This window comes from Apis florea, unplaced genomic scaffold (assembly GCF_048593485.1).
Source record: "Apis florea isolate Af1SG1 unplaced genomic scaffold, ASM4859348v1 contig_2350_pilon, whole genome shotgun sequence".
Lineage (NCBI taxonomy): Eukaryota > Metazoa > Arthropoda > Insecta > Hymenoptera > Apidae > Apis > Apis florea.
Window position 1 is genome coordinate 2171316 of NW_028256565.1, and position 20675 is coordinate 2191990.

General features: G+C 46.5%; 2 protein-coding genes across 5 annotated transcripts in view; one reads left to right on the forward strand and one right to left on the reverse strand.

Moving 5' to 3' along the window:
* The window catches only part of LOC100868499 (kin of IRRE-like protein 2), a 165814-nt gene that overhangs the window by 13930 nt on the left and 131209 nt on the right, over positions 1 to 20675 (forward strand). The window lies entirely within an intron of this gene.
* On the reverse strand, positions 16302 to 20542 carry LOC100863186 (glucose dehydrogenase [FAD, quinone]). Its single transcript, XM_031918242.2, has 9 exons — positions 20424 to 20542; positions 20127 to 20355; positions 19945 to 20073; positions 19414 to 19610; positions 19258 to 19352; positions 18935 to 19199; positions 18406 to 18874; positions 16526 to 16890; positions 16302 to 16468 (listed from the first exon to the last, which is right to left on the reverse strand). Exons 1-9 carry the CDS (start codon positions 20424 to 20426, stop codon positions 16373 to 16375), a joined length of 1848 nt encoding a protein of 615 aa, XP_031774102.2. The 5' UTR covers positions 20427 to 20542; the 3' UTR covers positions 16302 to 16372.

The following is a 20675-nucleotide window of genomic DNA, read 5'->3' on the forward strand; positions in this document are numbered from 1 at the left end:
ACGCAAGGTGTTAAAATCCTCGAGGAGGAAAGCTACCTTCCAATCGTTACACAAAGGTATAAAGGACGAGTTGGTTGGTTATGGTGGTGCAGCATCATTTGGTCGGCTAAACGTGTCCCTAATTTTGAGGGCATCGATCGGGGGATCTCGCTCGATACCACGAGGATCACGTAACTCTTCCTTAACCTCCCCCCTCGAGGGATCTCGATGTAAACCGGTCTTATCGCGACCGGTGTGTCCAACCGCCCCCCCTCGAAAACCAGCAGAACGTGTTGACACGTCGATCACATCGAAGTAACAGGATCTGTATCGAGGGAGGAGGATCTCCGTGAACACCACGACCACGAGGGAAACGCGATCCGCTCTCTTTGCATCCACCCTTCCCTATTATGACGATGATATGTTTCTATCAAGGAAGGCGGATAACGGCCTCAACGAATACAGTTTCGAATCGATACACACACGCCATTGTGGGGTAACAACGAAGTGTTTTTTTATAATTGAGCCGATAAAAATTCATGGATCGAATTACGGTGGGCAGATTACGACGACTCTTGACCGGATATCGCCGAGTAATTTCTTCCCTTCTCCATTGAAAACCACGGGATTGTTAATCCCGTGGCGAAATTTGGCGCTGGTTGTGATTAGTCCGGGGACGCAACAATGGGCGTGCGTTTCGAAAAATAGACCAGCCCCGTTCCTCGATGATTACGGCTGTTAAATTTTCCAGGATGGATGCACCGACGCCATTCTCTGAATCTTCCCATTCAACTAGGCGGCTAATCAGCTTCTCGCGTCTTCTTTCCCGGAATTTTCCAATCACCCTTCTTCGCGCCTGTTATTGTTATTTCAGGGAAGAAATTCGAAGAACGAAACTTCTTCTCTCATTCCGTAATCATCGTTCGAATACGAGGGTATTGTGGGTAGGCAGAACATATCCATCTGGTTTTAACTGGTTTGCGCGGGTAGAAATCTGTTGGAAATCTATCATTCGACAAAAATTAAAGTGAAATCAAAATTCGCGAATTTATGTAGTTTGACAATGACGCGGTTCATTGATAAACTAGCATTAACGTCGAATTTCAACTTGTTACGCTGATTCGATGATCAAACGTCGACGGTTTCGCGTTTATCCATTCACTCCATATATATATATATATATATAAACAGCGCATTTACGGGAATTTGGAACCGATAATTGGTTTTTACGCTTCGTTAACACCAGAAGCGCGAATTGACTCGAACGTTCCAATTTCCTTTCGGATCGTGCAAAGAAATCCAACACCCGTGGATATATTTTTCTATATTACGGAAACTTACTTACGTAACGCGATACAACGATTATATATACCTGGCGGCATGAAACCACTGTGGGAGGGCAGGCTGTGGAGAGAGGATCGCATGGCCGCGAGCTATTAATAACTTTATACCAGAATTTATAGGAATTTTACGTGTGATCGCCGAGTAAAATTCGGCGACGATACGCATCGAAGAGTGGAAGGAATCGACTGCTTGGTCGAAAAATGGCCGTAGGTCATAAATGGCGGGTAATATCGGTTACACGCTTCGCTTTTTTATTGCCCGAACGAGCAGCGTCCACTGCCGCCACGCCCCCCCACCGAGGTGGTAAAAGCACCTAGTCAACTCCCTTTATGGAAAAAGAAGACAGCGCGGATAATTACCCCGACAGTGGCGCCGCCTGCGCAAACCTCCACGTTCAATTATATCAACTGTTGTTCCATCTACACCTCTGCGTGTATATACGTGTGCGCCATTTCACGCTGTAAGATAAATCGAGAGCTGGCGTTCGATATTCGACGCGTGTTTCGTTTTCGAGCGTATACATACGGTGGTGTAACAGAAAAGCGCGGTGGTGGCCGACGATCGAGTTGTTCGCGGCCAACTCTACTTTATTCCACACGGCAGCGCACCAGAAGTGGGCGTTACTGTCGGGCGGAAATATATTTCGACAGAAGCCGGCCGGTAAAAAAAATTGTGAAACGTGTCACGAGCAATAAACCGATTTCTTCCTTCCAACTCTATGAAAAACTTGGCCATTTCCATTTGGCACACGTGCCGTTAAATATGCTCGTTTTGCTTCGTAATTGCTTCGTGGAAGGATTCTTCGTTTGATCGTCGATGGCTAAGAGAAGGGAGGCGATCGGTGGAAAAGATACGTAAGAAAGCTCCTTCCTTCCCTGTCGGTAAATTAGTTGTGAAAGTAGTCGGGGCACGACCGCGAAACATAACTACGTGCACCGAGGGGAGGAGGAAGAGTTATTGGCAATTTACGGGCGGGGAGGGTGATCGATGAAGCAATCGAACGAGCGCAGATTTACTGATAAAATTCCTAGAGATATTAAGTTCTCGAGATTGACTTTATAGGCAAAAGTATGCCGACTGGAAGAAACGAAGGAAGGAAGGAAGGAAGGAAGGAAGGAAGGAAGGAAGGAAGGAAGGAAGGATTAAGAAACTCGAGAAGTCAGCATCTTCTTCCTCCTCCTCCTCCTCCTCCTCCTTCTCCTCTTCTTCTGGGTGGAAGGGATAAGGCGACACCACATAACTTCCACCGCATATTGGTCGGGGGAGAGAGAGAGAGAGAGAGAGAGGAGAGGAGTGCGGTTACGTGGGCGGCCGTATCCAATATTATCGAAAGAGTTGGAGGAGCAAGGCTCGCTCGAGGAAACTTGCAGTTCGACTCGAGATGCGCGCATCATGTTTAAGCGGTAATTTCGTGGCCTCCTGCCACTGACAGATAGCCACCAAAATATAGCACGCGTGTATAATGCGTTTCCCGATTCTTTCCACGAAGGATTCAATTATCGATTCGGGAGCGCCGCTAATCGACTTATCCACGGTCAGATTGTAATTTGCGCAACGATGACGACAGGCTATTGCGCCAAGTGGAACGGAATTAAGGGGGATGTAGCCAGGGAACGTCTTGGCCAGATTAAAGCGAAACAGTTGGGAGATGTAGCGGCAACTTGCCACTAATTGGATCGTTTTATATTATATATATATATGTATATGTGTGTGTATAATAAAGGATTAGGATAATGGGTATGGAGGATATTTTATACGCGTACAGGCTTCGATCAGGAATATAGTTTCCCTTAGCGTTATCCTTTCGTCGATTGCCCGCTCAAAGCCCGCTTTAAAGCCCGGCCAACTGGAGCGCCAACGGATTAAAAGTCCGAGCGATAAAGGTTAATTTTCTTCAAGCACCCTGTTAACACAGCAATAACACGGTAAAATTGTTGGAAGCTCTCGGGAGAAATCGAATGGGAGACCTGGAAAAAAAACAAGGATGTCGCCGGGTGAAATATATTTCGCCGAGTCAGCCCTCGCCGGAAAAGGAATCGAACGATCGAGTCTTTCCCGCTTTTTCCTTCTGCGAGAATGAGAAAAGTGGGTGATTTTTTTTTCGTTCGTACCGATGTTATTTATCGGTAAGAAAAAAGGAGAGGGAGGGGAGGGAAAAAGAGAAATCGATCATTCGTTTTCAAACGCACCGAGCAAGAACTGATTCTTCCCGATATCGATAAAAACGTGATGTTTTCCCTCTCCTCGGTACGTGAGCGCGGCGGGTCTACGTGCCAAGAAAAGAAACCGTCTGAACCGGTCTTTATACAAAGTGCGGGAGCTTCGTCAAAGTCACCGACAGATACGTCTTTCAGCGAATCCTCGAGCGAACGAAATTCTGAATTATTCTCCCTCCCATTTTCTACCTCGTTAACGATTCCTTACGTTTTCTTATACGTGTATCATATCGTCAAAATGACCGGCAGATACGTCCACTCCAATTATTCTCCTTCCTTTTTACCTCGTTAACGATCCCACGTTTTCTTCTATATCATATATATATATATATATATATATATTGGCTTGGAGAGAGACTCGGTTGGCAAAAGCGAGCGCTATCCAGCCAACAGGTTACACGAAGAATCTTCCGTTACGTATCGGCCTGTTTGGAATTCGAACGGACAACCCCCCCCCCTCCTCCCCCTCCGATATTTCACTTGCTAATACCGCGTTCGTTGTATATTCATCGTCGCGGCTCGGAACGAGGTGTATCCAGCCGATCCGGAAACGGCCAATATTTTTTAAAGAAATCCTTGTATCGTCGGATCCAAGCGAGAAACGGCGAGAAATTAGGCGAGGCGAAAAAAGCTCAATCCACGCGTGTTTTTGATAAAAATCGCAGAAAGCTTCGAGAGGATTCGCCGAGTTGATAATGTTTCGGGACGACGGCGAGTTTCCATCCAGCCAGGGAGGGGGGGAAATTATCGCGGTGGAGGGAGAGAGAAAGAGAAATTACCGACGGTCAATGACAGAGTTTCCTGCGGTTTTCTCCGCTCGTCCGGGCTCCGCATTCACGGCTCGGCAACCTGGCAATAAATCCACTCCCCCCTCATCTGCTCGCTTACCCCTCCCCTCCCGTGTATACATCGCGTTATATGAACCCCTGAAATTGACCGTTGCCAGTGTCACCGCTGTCGGTTCAACCCGAGTCTGTATAAATCAAACGTTGGATTAGCCGTGCCCTGTCAATTTTGCAAGACATACGAGAGGGCTCGTTGAAAAATGATACGATGGAAATCGTTAATCGCCGTCCATCTCGAGAATTGGTGCAGAGAAAGAGAGAGAGGTCGATACGGGGAGGAAAATTGGAACTCTCCAATGTTTGTCCTCGAACGGATCGATCGTTCCCTCGGGCTGTACCGATAAGCGATCGTCGACGCGTCAACCAAAGTATCCCAGTGAGAGATGATTCCCGAAACCAACCCAGTTAATGAATTGTTTTGTCAAACTACTTATATATATGTAGGATTATTATTGGTCGAGTTATTCGACGTTTAATCCGGTTGGTCCTCTCCTCCTAAGGAAATCTACGTGCTCGAGAACGTGTGCGGGATAATTAATCACCGGCTAACTTGCAACAACAGTTTCGTCCTCGACGCCATTGGCTTCTCCTCGGATTCCTTACGTAACACGGTTTAATTAAAGCACGCGACCGGCCACTTCGTGCGTGCGTGCGTGCGTGCATGCGCGTTGTGTAAAACCTCGATCGACACTCGAGAACCAGTTCCTTCCGTGTTAATTATCGTTTAGATCGCGATAACACCGCTCGTCCCCTGTCTCGCCTCCGCTTTTATCGCTCCTCTCCATCTATCTTTTTTCTTTGCGTTTCGGTGTCGCCGCTTCCGTCCGTCGCTCGATAACCAACGTGCGTGGAAACACCCCTCGTCGAGTGGAATAATTTGTAGGACAGCGTATGTATGGACAGAATAGAATTTCCCAGAGAATATACGTATCGATCTAAGAAGAGACTATTTCATTTCTCAGTTCCGTTTCGTTCAATTTAGAAGCTCTGGAGGGGAGGGGGGGAGGGAATAATTTGGTTTGTTACTGTTTCGAGGGAAGAGGAAGTATCGTTGGATGGATCTCGACAAACGTTCGTATTTCGATCGATGACAGAGTTTGCTCGAAATTTTTTTCCAGGGATGGATCCCTCCTCCTCTCGCGCGAGCTCGTAAATATTTCGCGTAAACTGCCGCTTGACAGGTTATCCGATTATACGTCCGCAGTCTGTACAACGGGACGAGACTTTACATAAATATTCTGATCCTGCAGAAATGCACGGTGCACAAGTAACCACCGATTCCATACCCCCCCTCCCCCTCCTCCTCCTCCCCTCCTCCTCCACGATCGAATATTTCGACGCAGCCTGGAAATCGCAGCGTACGATAAATTCGAACTCGAGATTAACGAACGCGAGCGAAATGTCGTGTGGGGGAGGGGGAAGAGGGGCTTAATTAAGCGGGGCGAATAAATAAAAGCGAGGAGTCGAGGAAGCGACGACGACGACGACGACGACGACGACGACGAGGAGGAGGAATCGCGGGAAGGCGTATCTACTCGTTCGAGTATCTCGTGTTTCCCCCTCCTACTCCATCGGCTGGAACAACGAAAGAGAACACATTGGTCACGTCGTTCTCACCTGGTTGGAAAATTAATCGTAAATAAAATTTATCGCCTAGATAGAGCGCGTGTATTTGTAGATATAGTGACAGAGCGACGAGGAGAGAGAAAATTGTGAGAGGCCGCCAAGAAACCGATACGAAACTCTCTCTCTCTCTCTCTCTCCTCTTCGTTTCGCTTATCGTTCCAAATTCATCCATCCATTCCGCGTGGAGAGTGTATAAACGCGGCGAGCGCACGCAGGCAAAAACGCAATAACGCGATTCCCAAAACACCCATCTCCCTTGTTAATACGCGCTACCACCACCGTTCCATCGTAGCGTACACGTACAGACACGCGCGCACACGTACCTGTTCCTCTCTGTTTTTCGTTCTCGCCTTCTTCCTTCTTCCCCGTGGCCTGATTGCCCGGCAGCGATGCGCGGCCCGTGAATCGGATGTATTTCACGGGGATGAATCGCGGCCTGTACACATATGGAATTCTACACGGTTCCGCTCTTAACTCGAAGCGAGATAGCGTGGAGCCACTACTATCCCCACCACCTATCGGATCGGGAGCAATTGGCGCGGGAGCCGTGTGACGCGTGTGCACTCTGGCGGTGTAGTGTACAGTATCCATCGCACAATATCCAACGGCGAAACGTTTCGACTGTCGAGTAAACGTAACAACGATGGTTGGACCGGGAGCGGGAATTAACGACGACCGACGGGAATAATAACGTTAGAACGTAAATCGGGAAAAATTGGGCACGGTTGACGTGGCCGGCTAATTTCGCGGGCGAAATGGTGGAGCGAAAGTTGTTAAAAAATTGTTGTGGCAAACGCGGGCGATGGCAGCGACGCGACGCGGTGAAAATTCATAGCTTCTCTCTATTGTCCCGTTAATGAAATAAGTAAGGGGAAAAATTGTGGCCACCTCCCACAGTAGTAGTAGTAGTAGCAGCAGCAGCGATAGTAGCGGTGGGGTTAATACCTTTCCATTTCCCGATACTTTTTCAACGGGGCGCGAAAATTGCCCCGTGAAATATTTAATGCCCGCCTGTTTATCTCTCCCGCCGCTCGTTAATTAACGAAACGGAATAGAACGGAAAGTTTATTAACCGGCGACGACGACGACGACAACAACGACAACCCACTCGATATTTCCAAGGGGATTCGAAATCGACGGATCGTTCTCGCGCGTCGTAATAATAATCGAACCACCGACCGAAGACGAATAATAATCGCCCGATCGATTACTCGTTCGCGCTTGGACGGTGGAATAATCAAAGGGAGGAGATAAAGAGAGAGAGAGAGAGAGAGAAAGGGTTGGAAAGGGGTAAACGACCAGGGAAGAGCGGTGGAAAAAACGGAGAACCGCTTAGGCCGCGCTTAGATATCGTGCGCTTTCAGGAAGCTCGTTATGCATTTTGCGGTTACCTCCAGTTTTAAAACGATCGAGCGAAAGATTTCGTGCAACCAGGGCGGAGCGAAACGGATCGCGAGCATATACGTACGTACATACATACATACATACATACATACATACATACATACACATACATATGTATAACACGGTGTTCCCTTTACGAATTAAAGCCTGGTCGAATTAATCGCGAAAACGAGGAGGAGGAGGAGGAGGAGAGCGCGCGACGAGATAACGCGTGTCAGACATCCGGAAGGTAAATCGTGACTTCCGTGAAATTCGACGCGGAGAGAAGCAGCGGGGATGAGAATCGGACATTGGGGGGAGAGGTGGAGATATCGAGGGAAGATGGACGACACGGGCAAAACGGATTATTAGCTCGTTAGATGGGCGTTGGAAGGAAACGGAAAGCGGGCTAACTGGAACGGATCGTGGTCTCTGCGAAAGTTAAAATACGGTGGTGGGGAGGGTCCGCCGAATGGAATCCATCGCTTAACTTGAACGCACCGCAGAGTGCGCTGGTGTGCGAGTTGGGCAGCGACAACGACGAGTGGATACGTGAGGAGTGGAGGGGATGGGAAGAGGCGAGAGTGATGAGCAGTTGGAGAGAGCGAGAGAGGATTCGGGAATAAAGGGTGGCAGTGGTAGTGATATACTTTGGTCGGACATGCAATTAGTAGTGCTAGCGTGACTGCGGATCGGCCACGGGGGAATGGCAAAATCGCCTGCCTTACGCTCTCTGCCCTCGATGCCCTCCTTTTCGAAACGAATCCCTTCCCCTCGACAGCTTCTTCTCCTGCCAGTTTACTGCCGTCCGGCGATCGCGAGGGAGGATAGGATCGTTCCTCGACTCGAGATTTTCCAGTTCTTTTAACGAGATCGAGTCGATTGCTCGATTGATTGGCCTCGAAAAGAGATTGGCCGTAAGGGCCGTCGATAATTCACGCGCGGGATCCCGATAAAAGCCGGGGGAAACGCCAGAGGCGCCTAATAGTATTCCGCGATAATTTATAATAGAATAGCCGGGACCCGCAGCCAGACAGCCAAACAAGCCAGGAAATATGGCGAGGCCATTAAAAGCTAACGATTAATTAAACACGAAATAAATATTTGATCAACGAATTACGGCGATATTAATCTCCGTTTTGTGCGTGCCGCCCGTATTATGCCCCCCCCCCTCCCCCCCATTTGCTTTGCGATTGTCCACCGAATTATCGCGCTCGGCTGACGCGGATAGAAACGGAATAGGAACGATATCTAATCTTTTCGTTTTCGATATTCGGTTAAAAATATACCGATCGGTTATTGTAAACAACGTCCGCTAATTGATTCGTAGGAATCGGTCGGTCGGGTGTATTCACGAAAGCAGCACGGTCGCTCGTGGTAGAAGTATATTACGCTCGACATTGATGTACGACTCGAGTTCACCGGTATGTCTGCTTATCTCTCGATTTCTCTCTTCCTCCCTGCAGCACGGCAGCGGCCGTCGTTATTAATCGCGCATCAACCGACCGTTCCTGTCCTTCCAACCAAATGGCGCAAGATTTTTTTCTTTCTCTTTTTCCTTTTTTTTTTTTTTTTTTTTTTTTCTCCTCCAAATCGATTCCGCGCTGTTAAAGGTTAGAAAAAATTCTGCTCTCGAAGCATCTCGTGCACGTGTGCACGAAGCTAATTTCGGATCGGCCGATATTTAATATCGATAAGTCGGATATACCGCAAAATATGAGCGAGCGGGGGAGCACCTTTTGTTGTACCCGTTCGATTTACGGTGTTAAGTGGGAAAGTTTGTTTGGCGAAAGTTGATGCAAAAACGAAGAGGGGTGGGATAGCCGAGGGTAATTGGCCGTGTGCCCCGGTGCGTTCACCTTCTCCAGGTTTTCGAGGTTTACACGCGAACACGGAACGGTGTATCAGGGAACACGAATCGACACTCGAATCGACACGAATGTATCCGCGTTGGAAATTATTGTTACCATCGAAGAGGACGGAAACGCAAGATCAAAGTAAGGTTTCGCTCTTCGTTTTTCGTGTGTATAATTATCGAAAGCCAGAAATATATATATATATATATCTCGTTATCTTTCGTTTCCGAAACGAGGAGAAATGTCGACTCGATCTCAAAATTCAGGGCTGCTCCGAGGGGCGAATCAAATTTTCAAGGGGCGGCTGCTCGATTTTTCCCAACACGTTCGGCCGAAAGACGAATCTTCGCCCGATGAATTCCAATTCGTGGGCAGGGAGACGAGTATTTCCTGGGCGGTTCGATTTTTTTCACGGAAGAATCGTCGAACGAGGAGGGTCGACGGAGGCCTCGAAGGTTAATTAACGGCGGATCAAGTCTCGCAACAATGTGTCCCGTGGAGAACGTACAATGGGGGCTGGACAAAAGGCGGGGGCCAGACTTATGATCGTCTCTTAAATCGCCTTTCCGCCCGTCCATTTACATTAAGGCTTCTTAAAGACTACTTACACCCGTCCTTTATCGACCTCGCGTCATTCGCGCGATCCCTCCCTCTATATATATATATATACGAATATCTGAGCAGGATTCGATCTTGTCCCAGAGAGAGAGAGAGGGAGAAAGAGGGGGGGGGAAGGGGGTGAGATCCGTTTAACAAACTTAGGGAGCTGCAAAAGCGAAATCAAATTTCATCGAAGGTGCGAGAAAAGTAGCTTCCCAAAGTACTTATACAAAGCTTCTTTTAACGAGAAATTTGCATCGCCTCTCCTTCCCCCTCCCACCTCGACGAGTATTATTGCTCGTGACTAATTGCTTGTTTCGATGAAATCATTTAATGCAAGCAATCGAACGTGCTCCTGGGAGGACGATCGTAAAAGAAAGAGTTGTGAGAATTTAAATTTGAAGGAAGTCGATGATTTTGAGAGGGAAAGATTACACGCGCCTCCAGAGAAACATCATTCGCCCAAGTCTTGTCAAACGAATCGTTCGATAATTCTCATTCATTGATAGTATAATTTCGCTACCCGAAGTGTCTTCCGCAATGTGTTTTAAAATCAAATATCGTAATATTTATTTTTCTCCGTATTCTTAACCGTAGAAAAGGTTTCTAAGCGGACTTGGCACGTTTTAAGTAACGCGCCAAGGATAACGTGAAAAACACGATTAATCGAGCTCAATCGAATCCAACTCGAAGCAACATGGGACGATTACGTCTTTCACGGTGGGAATTACGACGAGGGAAAATGGCTGGCGAAAAATCGACAACCGCGGGTTTATTCTCGACTCGATTCCGAGGATGGAAAGGAAATGGATAAGAAATATTTTCATTAAGGAAGAAGAAGAAGAAGAAGAGAAGAAGGATGGATGAGGGCGAAAATAGGGGCGAATAAAGGGCGTTTAGATTGCTCTAATTACGCCCATTCTCGTCCAGGTGCATGCCAACAGCTATAAAGCTGATCGGCGCCACCTCTTTGACGGATTATCGAAAATCGATTTGCATCCGGTGGCCAATTAACCTCCAAGTCATTACCTGCTATAATTATACCGATACACTAATCTCGAAACGCGTTTCAATTGATAATAATAACGATAATGGTCGCGCAGGAACGGGCGAACACGAAGGTTGCTGCCTCGTCCATCCGGCGGTGGACGATCGCGCTTAAAAATGCATGCAATAACGCGGCTAATTTTCTGCACGCGTTGATTACCATCCCGAATGGAAACCATACGCCACGATATTCACGGCTCCTCCGAAAGAAACGATACGTAGGCTAGGCGGTATAAAGGGAAGGAAGAAAGGCGTATTGTTGGCGCGCGTATAATTGATCGACTGGTGAGAGAGCGGAAACGAAGGGGGGGAGAAGAAAGAAGAGAAGAGAAAAAAATTGGCACGTTAATGACGAAGAGAATGGCTCGTTTGGGGGCAGGAAAAGGAGGTGGTGGAGGTTACGCCGAGCGGAAGGAAAGTAAAGTTTAGCGAGGGGCGTACTACGCCTTTCCTTATATATATATATATATATATGTGTATGGAACGAAGAGAAAAGTGGGTCGTTGGGAGTAGCGTAGTATTCGTAGTTAGTGGGTTGGAAACGATGCCGGTTTTCCTTTTCTTTTTTTTTCCTTTTCTTTCCTCACCCCCCCATCGATACCTTCCGTTTCGTCGGCCCAATTATGCTTAACAGAGGGCGTGCAAGAGTTGATCAAGCGTGTACGAAAACTTTTTCGTACGGAGAGGAGGGGCAAGAAGTTGGACAATTGCTCGACTCGAATCTTGTCGAGGCAAAATATCGTATCTGTTGAACAAATACGTGTCTATTAATTTGGCAGACTCTCGGAAAAATTTATCTGAGAGGAGAAGGAGGGGATGGTAATTAGGCTGCGAATGGAATGAAGGAGAATTTTAACAAAGAAGAAGAGACGTTTGAGGTTGCTCCGTCACTTTGCCCCGCTTTGATCGCTTTTCATTCGAATACGGTTAATTTAGCGAGACGCGTCAGCCAATTCGCTGCTCGTCCAACTTTTTCGAGAGGATTTACGCAATTATATTTAATTATTATATATCTACGCGTTTGAATAATGCTCGAGTATAAATGGTAGATTTTGCATCGTAAGAGGATCGCATTACACGGAATATTCGAGAATTTCGAGAAGCAGAACCCGTTGAAACGGAAACATTTTCGCAAATTCTCCCTCTTAATTTCAACGATTTTCAACGGTGGCTCTCGAGCGATAATCCTCGTAAGGATTTGCAACGCGCCATTTATTTATCCACCTCCACTTGCGAAATTCTGCGAAATTCCGCCGATTTTTCATCTCCAAGCGCTCGTCGCTGGGGGGATGATCGAGAGTGACGTGTTCTCGTCGAGATTCTCTTCTCGGACTGTTGTTTTCCTTTTTAAATGGGTATATTCCGCTTGTCGCGGAACGATCACGACCCGCGTGTGAATTGAACGAAACACTTTCCACCTGTATTTCGAGCAATCGAATTTATTAGCGACCTGATCATCGATTCGTAATTCTCGTTTCAATTTAATATAATTATCCGCGCGAAAATGGAAAAATTGCGATTCTCGCGAAGGAGGGTTGCGATGAAAGGGCGGCAGAGTGGCGAGCGTGACGATTAATCATCGTCGGGCGTCGATTCGAGGCGAGCGGGCCTTCGAGGATCGACACTCGTCGGGAACAGGCCGATCATCGATAGCTTTTGTTCTAATGAACAAAAAGAAAAAAAAAAAGAAGAAAAAAGGAAAAAGTAGGGGATCAATATTGACGTCGCGGAGACGCGACAGTTAACCGCGTTACGCGTAACAGCTGACTCGATTGCCGAGAGCTTTTTCACCCAGCGCGCCTGAAACTGACAACGATCGATACTCTCCCGTTTCGAGGCCGGCCATCGACGCGACGCTCGTTTTGGCATCGATGGCCTCCTCCTCCTCCCGTCACGGAGCGAAGAATCACCGGATTGAAATGCCTCGAAACCCGCCCCTCCCGAATGTCTCGAACTATAATAATTCGGAAAAGGAAAAAAAGAAATTTCTTTCGAAACGTCGTCGAAATTCTTAAGCGTTGATCGCCGCCATTGCGGAGGAGACAATAGGGGAGGGAAGGCGACCGAACTCGCCTATCGCCCGAGTAGGATGTTGGTGGCGGGCAGCGTGCTGACTACACGAGGCTCGATTTAACAAGCGATGTTATCTGCTCGGATGAATGCAGCCCCCTTCGACCCGCCTCGATACCATCTTGCTACTCGAATGCAGACAACTTCGCTCTTTCCCCTCCACTCCTTTAAAGAGTCACGCTTTTTCTTCGCGCGTCTCTCTGGAGCGTGGAATATTTTGTGGAAATGGAAAGAGAGAGAAAGAGGAAATATCGAGTGGTCAAGGATGTTGGAGGGGGAGGAAGCAATTTCGTTGCACGATAAAATTTTCGAGGGAATTTCTCAAACCGACTTGTAGGAAGGTTGAAATCGGGGTCGTAAAGAGGGATGAAACGGAGTCAAGTATTTCACGGGTCGACCGTTTGTTTCTAGAACAAAGAGAGGCTGAAAAGCCCTGGCCAACATCATTCCGAGACAGCGTAGGAAACACCCGATGAATAACGACATTACTCGTCCCCGTTACTTTTATCATTTCTCTCTCTCTCTCTCTCTCTCTCCTCCCCCTCCCTCCTTTCTCTTCCGCTTCCAAAGCACGCGCAAGTTTCTCGCTGAGGAGTACGTTAACCAAGCCGCATTAATCTCAAGTTTCTCGTTTCGTGGGCTGCGTCCACGTGCGCGGAGAGGACGGTAATTAAAGCGTGAATAAATAAAACTGCAGGCGTGAAAAACACGAGTGAGGATACTCCAGGGAGGATAATATTGATTGAATTTCTCGAGCCTGACCTTTTGGAATGACGAAAGATTGTCCGGCGTTTCGAGAAAAGTTCCCCCTTCCTTTATCGTTGGAGAAAGGAAAGGGGAGGCGAGATATTAGCCGATTCACTTACTCTCATGAATATGTATCCGCCTGGACTTCCGCCCGGCAATCATTATTCTTAATAACCGGCGTTACGGGCGGCGAGGATTTTTCAACGCAAAACGACGACGATAATAAAATTATGCCGCGGACAGGAGACGCGGGGGAGGAAAGGAACCGATTCTTCCGACGATTTTTTCCCTCCCGAATCGGTATCTGTGCTTCAAACCACGAAAAATAAAAGATTCGTGTTTAGATTTAACGAAATTCAATCAATCAAGTTTTATCATCAGGTAATAATTATACAAGTAAATCTGTTAATGTGAATGTATGTGTAACAATAAAATATAGGGCAGCGATTATACGGCGAATGCAAAGAGTTAAAGCGGGATTTTAAAAGAGATTTTAATGGGATGAGCACTGAGATATAAATAAAGTATACTTTGGAATCAATTGGTATTTAAAATTTGAGAAATAACAGAAAGGAGATTATTGCAATTTTCGTGTATTGAAGTTGCCAAATAAGTATTCAGACCAAAGCACTTAAAAATTGATCGATCTTGGAAACGAACAAAGTAGAAGTGGACGCACAATTAATTCAGAATCGGGATTACAGAATTAGTTAACGAACTCTAAGAACTAATACGTGAAATATATAAAATAAAAACGTTAAAACTATCTCTGTTTTAAACCTTCTGTTCTGTTCTGAACGTGTTAAAGGATTTGGGGGGGGCGTAAGATCGGGACGCGGCATTTCTGCATATATCGTTGCGGTCGAGGCCGGCCCCAACAATTTCAAGATCGCGTTTGTATCGCTGGAAGAAAACGAAGAACAAGCAACGAGGTTAATTACCTATCGCGTTTCCGCCTGGGAATACTAGAAAAGAGCCCGAGCCCAGCCGCATTCAAACCTATTTTTTTCTCCGCCCTTATTCCTCATTCCCGAGCTGTACCTGGATCCTCCACGCCTTTCGACGGAGGATTTGAAATTGAGTTTCACTTTAACTTATAAGGATCGATGGCGCGCGCGAGAGAATCAGTGATTCGAAACACCTGCCTCGACGGCGAGAACTTGCTATCACGGAAGCAGGATGGAAACGACGAACGAAATAAATCTCGAATTGCAAAGCGCGGCCTATTCTTATCCGCAATTACTCGAGATGAGTCTCCGAAAGAGACGAGTGGAGGCACGCCTCTGTTTAACCGGGTTTCTTCCTCTTCCTTTTGTCCACCCATGCTTCATGCGTCCCCAGACTGGATGCACAGCTACAAAGAACCCTCGAGATTCGACCACCCCTCTCGGAATGCTTCCTCGTACGAAACTTGCATTGGATATTTTCGAGGGGGAGCTCGATCTTAGGACACGCTCGTTATTATTTCTCCAATTACGGCCGGATTCCTGTGGATTTTGCCGTGGTGGGGGCGTTGGAAGCCGTGCAAACCCATGAATTCATTCGCACCCTCATGAAATTCAAAGCAGTCGTTACAGCGGGACAAGGGCGACGACGAGCGGGTACAGCGTCGCGCGCGACACCCGCCTGTACGTACAGCGGATGTTTTATTTATAATTTGTTTATATCATCATCCGTTCAACCTTTCCTGCTCTCTCTCTCTCTCGATCCTTCAATTTGTCGGACGAATCTTCTCCTCCTCCTCCCCCTCTTTTTATTATTCTTTCAGCCGTGTCGTTGAACTCACGGCTTATTTCTTCTTTTTTTCGAGATGCATCTAGAAAATTTTGCGTATTTTGTGCCGACTCCGTGACGCAAATTAATCAGAGTTCCCACTGTTCCGGATAATCAAGATGGACGGCGAATTGTGGCACGAAATATTTCCTATTCGATTCGTATTCGATCGAATTGAACCGCGTCGAGTGAATATACATGTATCCGTGAAACAGGAATTGGGAAAATAATTTGGATAAGGGAAGGCTCGTTCTTTCATTCTTCAACGGATGAAAAATTGTGTCACTCGCATGCATTTGATTAAATTTTCGTCCGATTTGCGGGGAGGGAATTAAAGGGAAAAGTCGAGGAAAAAGAAACGTCCTCGATCGTGATATTTCCAGGCGACGGTTTCGCATAAATAATACCTCTTCGATCAGCCTCTTCGAGCATTGGATTTACCTTCGAGTATAACTCGCGCGCACGATATTCACCGGCTGCCATTTTCTTAGTGAAAGTAAGGCCGTCGCCGAGCATCCAAGGATACTTGCTCGCCCTCGATGAATATTTTAAACGAATCATTGGCGCTCTTCCCTTCTCTCTTTTTCTCAAGCAATTAGTTCGCATAGGGGAAAGAAAACGATTCTTCGATCGTTCGAAAGGAGGTCAAGTGCGCTTATCCATCCTGTTATTAATTAATTTTAATCAAACCACGCTTCATTGCCATTCCCCTCGAACCGACTGCCACGAATAAATAAACTTCTTACTTTTTCTTTTCTCCTATGAAACTGTGTGAAGAAAGGAGGTATAATTTGGAAGAAGAAAACGTGGATGGATACGCTTCGGAATAAGTAGTTTTATATATATATATATATAAGCACACGTGGAAAGCACACAGGTCGTCGATCTACATATACATATCTTCTCCCCAATCTTCCTTGATGAAGTCGGCCGCTCTCTCGCCGACCATGTTGACCGAGGCAACGGGATTGCCCGAGATCACCTGAAACGAGCGATAACGAATCATCCGACGAGCATCGACAACGAATCGAGGGCGTACCTGAGGCTGGACGGAGGCGTCTGCGACTCTCAGTCCCCTGACACCGTGCACCTTCAGCCGAGGTGAGACCACAGCCATGCGATCGTAGCCCATCCTCGCGGTGCCTGTCTGGTGATTTTCGGCCCTCGTGTTGTACTGTATCACGCAGTTCCAGTAATCGTCGCTATCCTTCTCCAACTTGTCGCAAGCAGGCAGATCTATCTCTTGCAATTCCACACCGAGATTCCTCATCGTGGTCGTGTTCACCAATCTCTGGACAACGCGGATCGCCTGAATCATCACGCTCCGATCGTGCTCCGTCGCCAAATCGTTGCTCCAGATTATCGGCGGGTCGAGCGGATTCTTGCTTCTCAACGTGATCCGACCTGTGAATTCGATCATGTGCAAAATAAAATTAGAACTGAACAACAACTGAAGATCGCATGCCATCTACAGAATAGTAACGCTGCTAGCAACAAGTTCAACAACAAAATTGTAATATATAACAAATAAAATTCAATAATAAAATTACGTAATAAAATTTCAGTGAACTTGTAACGAAAGAGAAAGGAAAAGGAGTTTGGTGAACGATAAATAACTAGAGAATGGTAACACTGCTTCAATAATAAAATTACGTAATAAAATTTCAGTGAACTTGTAACGAAAGAGAAAGGAAAAGGAGTTTGGTGAACGATAAATAACTAGAGAATGGTAGTAACACTGCTTCAATAATAAAATTACGTACAAAATTTCAGTGAACTTGTAACGAAAGAGAAAGGTAACTAGAGAATGGTAACACTGCTTCAATAATAAAGAAAGGGAGTTTGGTGAACGATAAGTAACTATTACATACAAAATTTCAGTGAACTTACAATGAAAGAGAATGAAAGAGAAAAGAAAAGAAGTTTGGTTTCAGTGAACATATAACAAAAGAGAAGGGAAAAGGAGTTTGGTGAACGATAAATAACTAGAGAATGGTAACACTGCTTCAATAATAAAATTACATACAAAATTTCAGTGAACTTACAATGAAAGAGAAAAGAAAAGAAGTTTGGTTTCAGTGAACATATAACAAAAGAGAAAGGAAAAGAAGTTTGGTGAACGATAAATAACTAGAGAATGGTAACACTGCTTCAATAATAAAGAAAGGGAGTTTGGTGAACGATAAATTAAGTAACTATTACATACAAAATTTCAGTGAACTTACAATGAAAGAGAAAAGAAAAGAAGTTTGATTTCAGTGAACATATAACAAAAGAGAAAGGAAAAGGAGTTTGGTGAACGATAAATAACTATAAAATGGTAACACTGCTTCAATAATAAAATTACAAAATTACAAAATTTCAGTGAACTTGTAACGAAAGAGAAAGGAAAAAGAGTTTGGTTTCAGTGAACATATAACGAAAGAGAAAGGAAAAGGAGTTTGGTGAACGATAAATAACTATAGAATGGTAACACTGTTTCAATAATAAAATTACATACAAAATTTCAGTGAACTTGTAACGAAAGAGAAAGGAAAAAGAGTTTGGTTTCAGTGAACATATAACGAAAGAGAAAGGAAAAGGAGTTTGGTGAACGATAAATAACTATTACATACAAAATTTCAGTGAACTTACAATAAAAGGAAAGGGAGTTTGGTTTGAGGGAACATATAACGAAAGAGAAAGGAAAAGGAGTTTGGTGAACGATAAATAACTATTACATACAAAATTTCAGTGAACTTACAATAAAAGGAAAGGGAGTTTGGTTTGAGGGAACATATAACAAGAGAGAAAGGAAAAGGAGTTTGGTGAACGATAAGTAACTATTACATATAAAATTTCAGTGAACTTACAATAAAAGGAAAGGGAGTTTGGTTTGAGGGAGCATATAACAAGAGAGAGAGGAAAAGGAGTTTTTACCTTTGCTCGTCGGCTGCAGATTCAACGCGGATATCCTCACCGCCTGTTTGTTGTTCTTCACGGACAAGTCGGCGATCCTGCCTGCGGGCGTGCAAATTGCCTGGTAACCGGCGAAGAATATCTGGATGTCCGGGTCGTCTGGGGTGGTCAAGTTGGAGTACCACACGCCGGTCACCTGGGCGAGGCCGGTGCCCGAGAGGGGGCCCGTTTGATTGTACAGGTATTGGTCCACGTTGGTCTGGTTGAACATCGGGTAAAACTCCTCGTCCAACGAGAAGTCCATGCCGAACGACTGGTGGTTGTGCAGATTCTCCCCGACGCCCGGCAGATCGGCCACCACGTCGATCTTCATCGACTTGAGGTGCTGCCTGGGCCCTATCCCGGACAGCATGAGCAGTTGGGGCGTGTTCACCGTGCCTGCGGACAGGATCACTTCCCGTTTCGCCAATATGATCCTCCTCCTTCCGTTCTGAAGGAAACGAATCGAATGGAATGAAAGAAGAAGGAGATGGATGATAAGCAGACTTACGATCAACGCGTCCACGCCGGTCACTCTCCTCCCCAACGTTCTCACTTTGGTCACGGTCGCGTTCACGATCACGTGGAGATTCTTCCTGTGCTCGAACGGGGTGATGAACGCCCTCGCGCTGCTCACTCGAACGCCGTTCTTGCTGATCGTCTGGGCCACCGTGAAGCCGTTGATCTGGTCCCCGGACAGGTCCTCGGACACGCCGAAACCCGCCTCCTTGGCCGCGTTCAGGATCTCCCAGGCGAACGGGGGCTGGTACGGGAATCTAGGGAATACAGTTGGAATATTTACTCGAGTAAATATCGGGCTTAACCTAGCCTAACCTTTCCACGTTCATGACTCCTCCATTTCGATGGTACTTGGTCCCGACCCTGTCCAGCTCGGTGTTGTTCTCCGATTTCAGGTAATACGGCATCACCTGGGAAAAGGGAAGAGGAATCAAGTCGAGAAACGTGACTGGGTGTTGGAAAAGGGAGCACCTCGTCCCAGCTCCAGCCGAGGGCGCCCTGCTGCACCCATTTGTCGTAGTCTTTTCGATGGCCTCGGTGATACGCCATGCCGTGGTGAAGAGTCGTCCCCCCGAGATTCTTGCCCCGGGGCCAGTAGCAACTTCCACCGGTGCTCATGCAGGCGTGCGACTCGTTGCTCGTGTAGTATTTCCAATCCAGTTCGCCGCCTGTTGCGTCCCAAATCTCAAATACATTCTTTCCTTTTAACGCTAAACCTACCGTTTCTGAAATTTTCTTTCCCGAATTTCTTGTTGCACAAACTTACTTACCGTACTCACTTTACAATAGCACAAAATTCGGTGTTATAGATATACACCGAACTTATTGCAAACACCGTAGACAAATGTTTCGTTTAATTAGTTAAAATCCCCTTTCTACAATTATTAAGATACAAATTCTTTTTTTTTTGACCGCTCGAGGAACCAGGTACACACGATGAAATGTCGGTAGGTTTAGGTTGTTAAACTCTCCATTGCATTTTCCACGAGTAAAATTAATTACCGAGATAAAGCTGAAGATTGCTAGGTATCTCGGCCCCGGCCGGCTCGTCCGGCCCCGCCTCCAGAAGCAGAACCTTCCAATTTGCAACTTCGCTCAGTCTTCCAGCCACCACCGCCCCCGCAGCTCCACCTGCACAGTTTTTGGTAGAACAGTTTCTCTTTCTTCCGTTTCGTTTCTCTTACCGCCAACCACGATGAAATCGTAGCTAATGTCCGGTATTCTAGGGGAGTGGACGCGTTGGCAGGGCTCGCCGATCCTCGGATTGGTGGCGACGAAGAGGTTGAGAAGGGCGAGGAACAGTTCCCCGTTGCTGGCCGAGCAAACGTCGGTGAGCTGAGGCCCGCCCAAGAACGGCGTGGTGCAGGGGAGCGAGGACAACGCGTCGTGGTACATCGAGTTTATAACGTTCGCCTGGAATTATTCCTCTCTCTCTCTCTTTTCTTTTCTACGAAAAAGGGCGGAAAGGTTGGAAAACGTACCATGTTGCTCGAATCGTAGGAAACCGTGCACGGCGGGCGTTTGGTCTGTTGAACTGGACTCTGGGATCCCCCTGTTCCCCTTTTATAGCCTCCTTTTCCCCCGACGATTGATGATGAAGAGCGCGCGATAATGAAACATTTTGAAAACGAGACGCGAGAAGACAAATGACGCGCCCCGTGTTAATCAATTAATTATATCCGGGGAAAAAAGAAACGTTAAAAAATCATTGCGTCGACGTTTATTATCTGTCG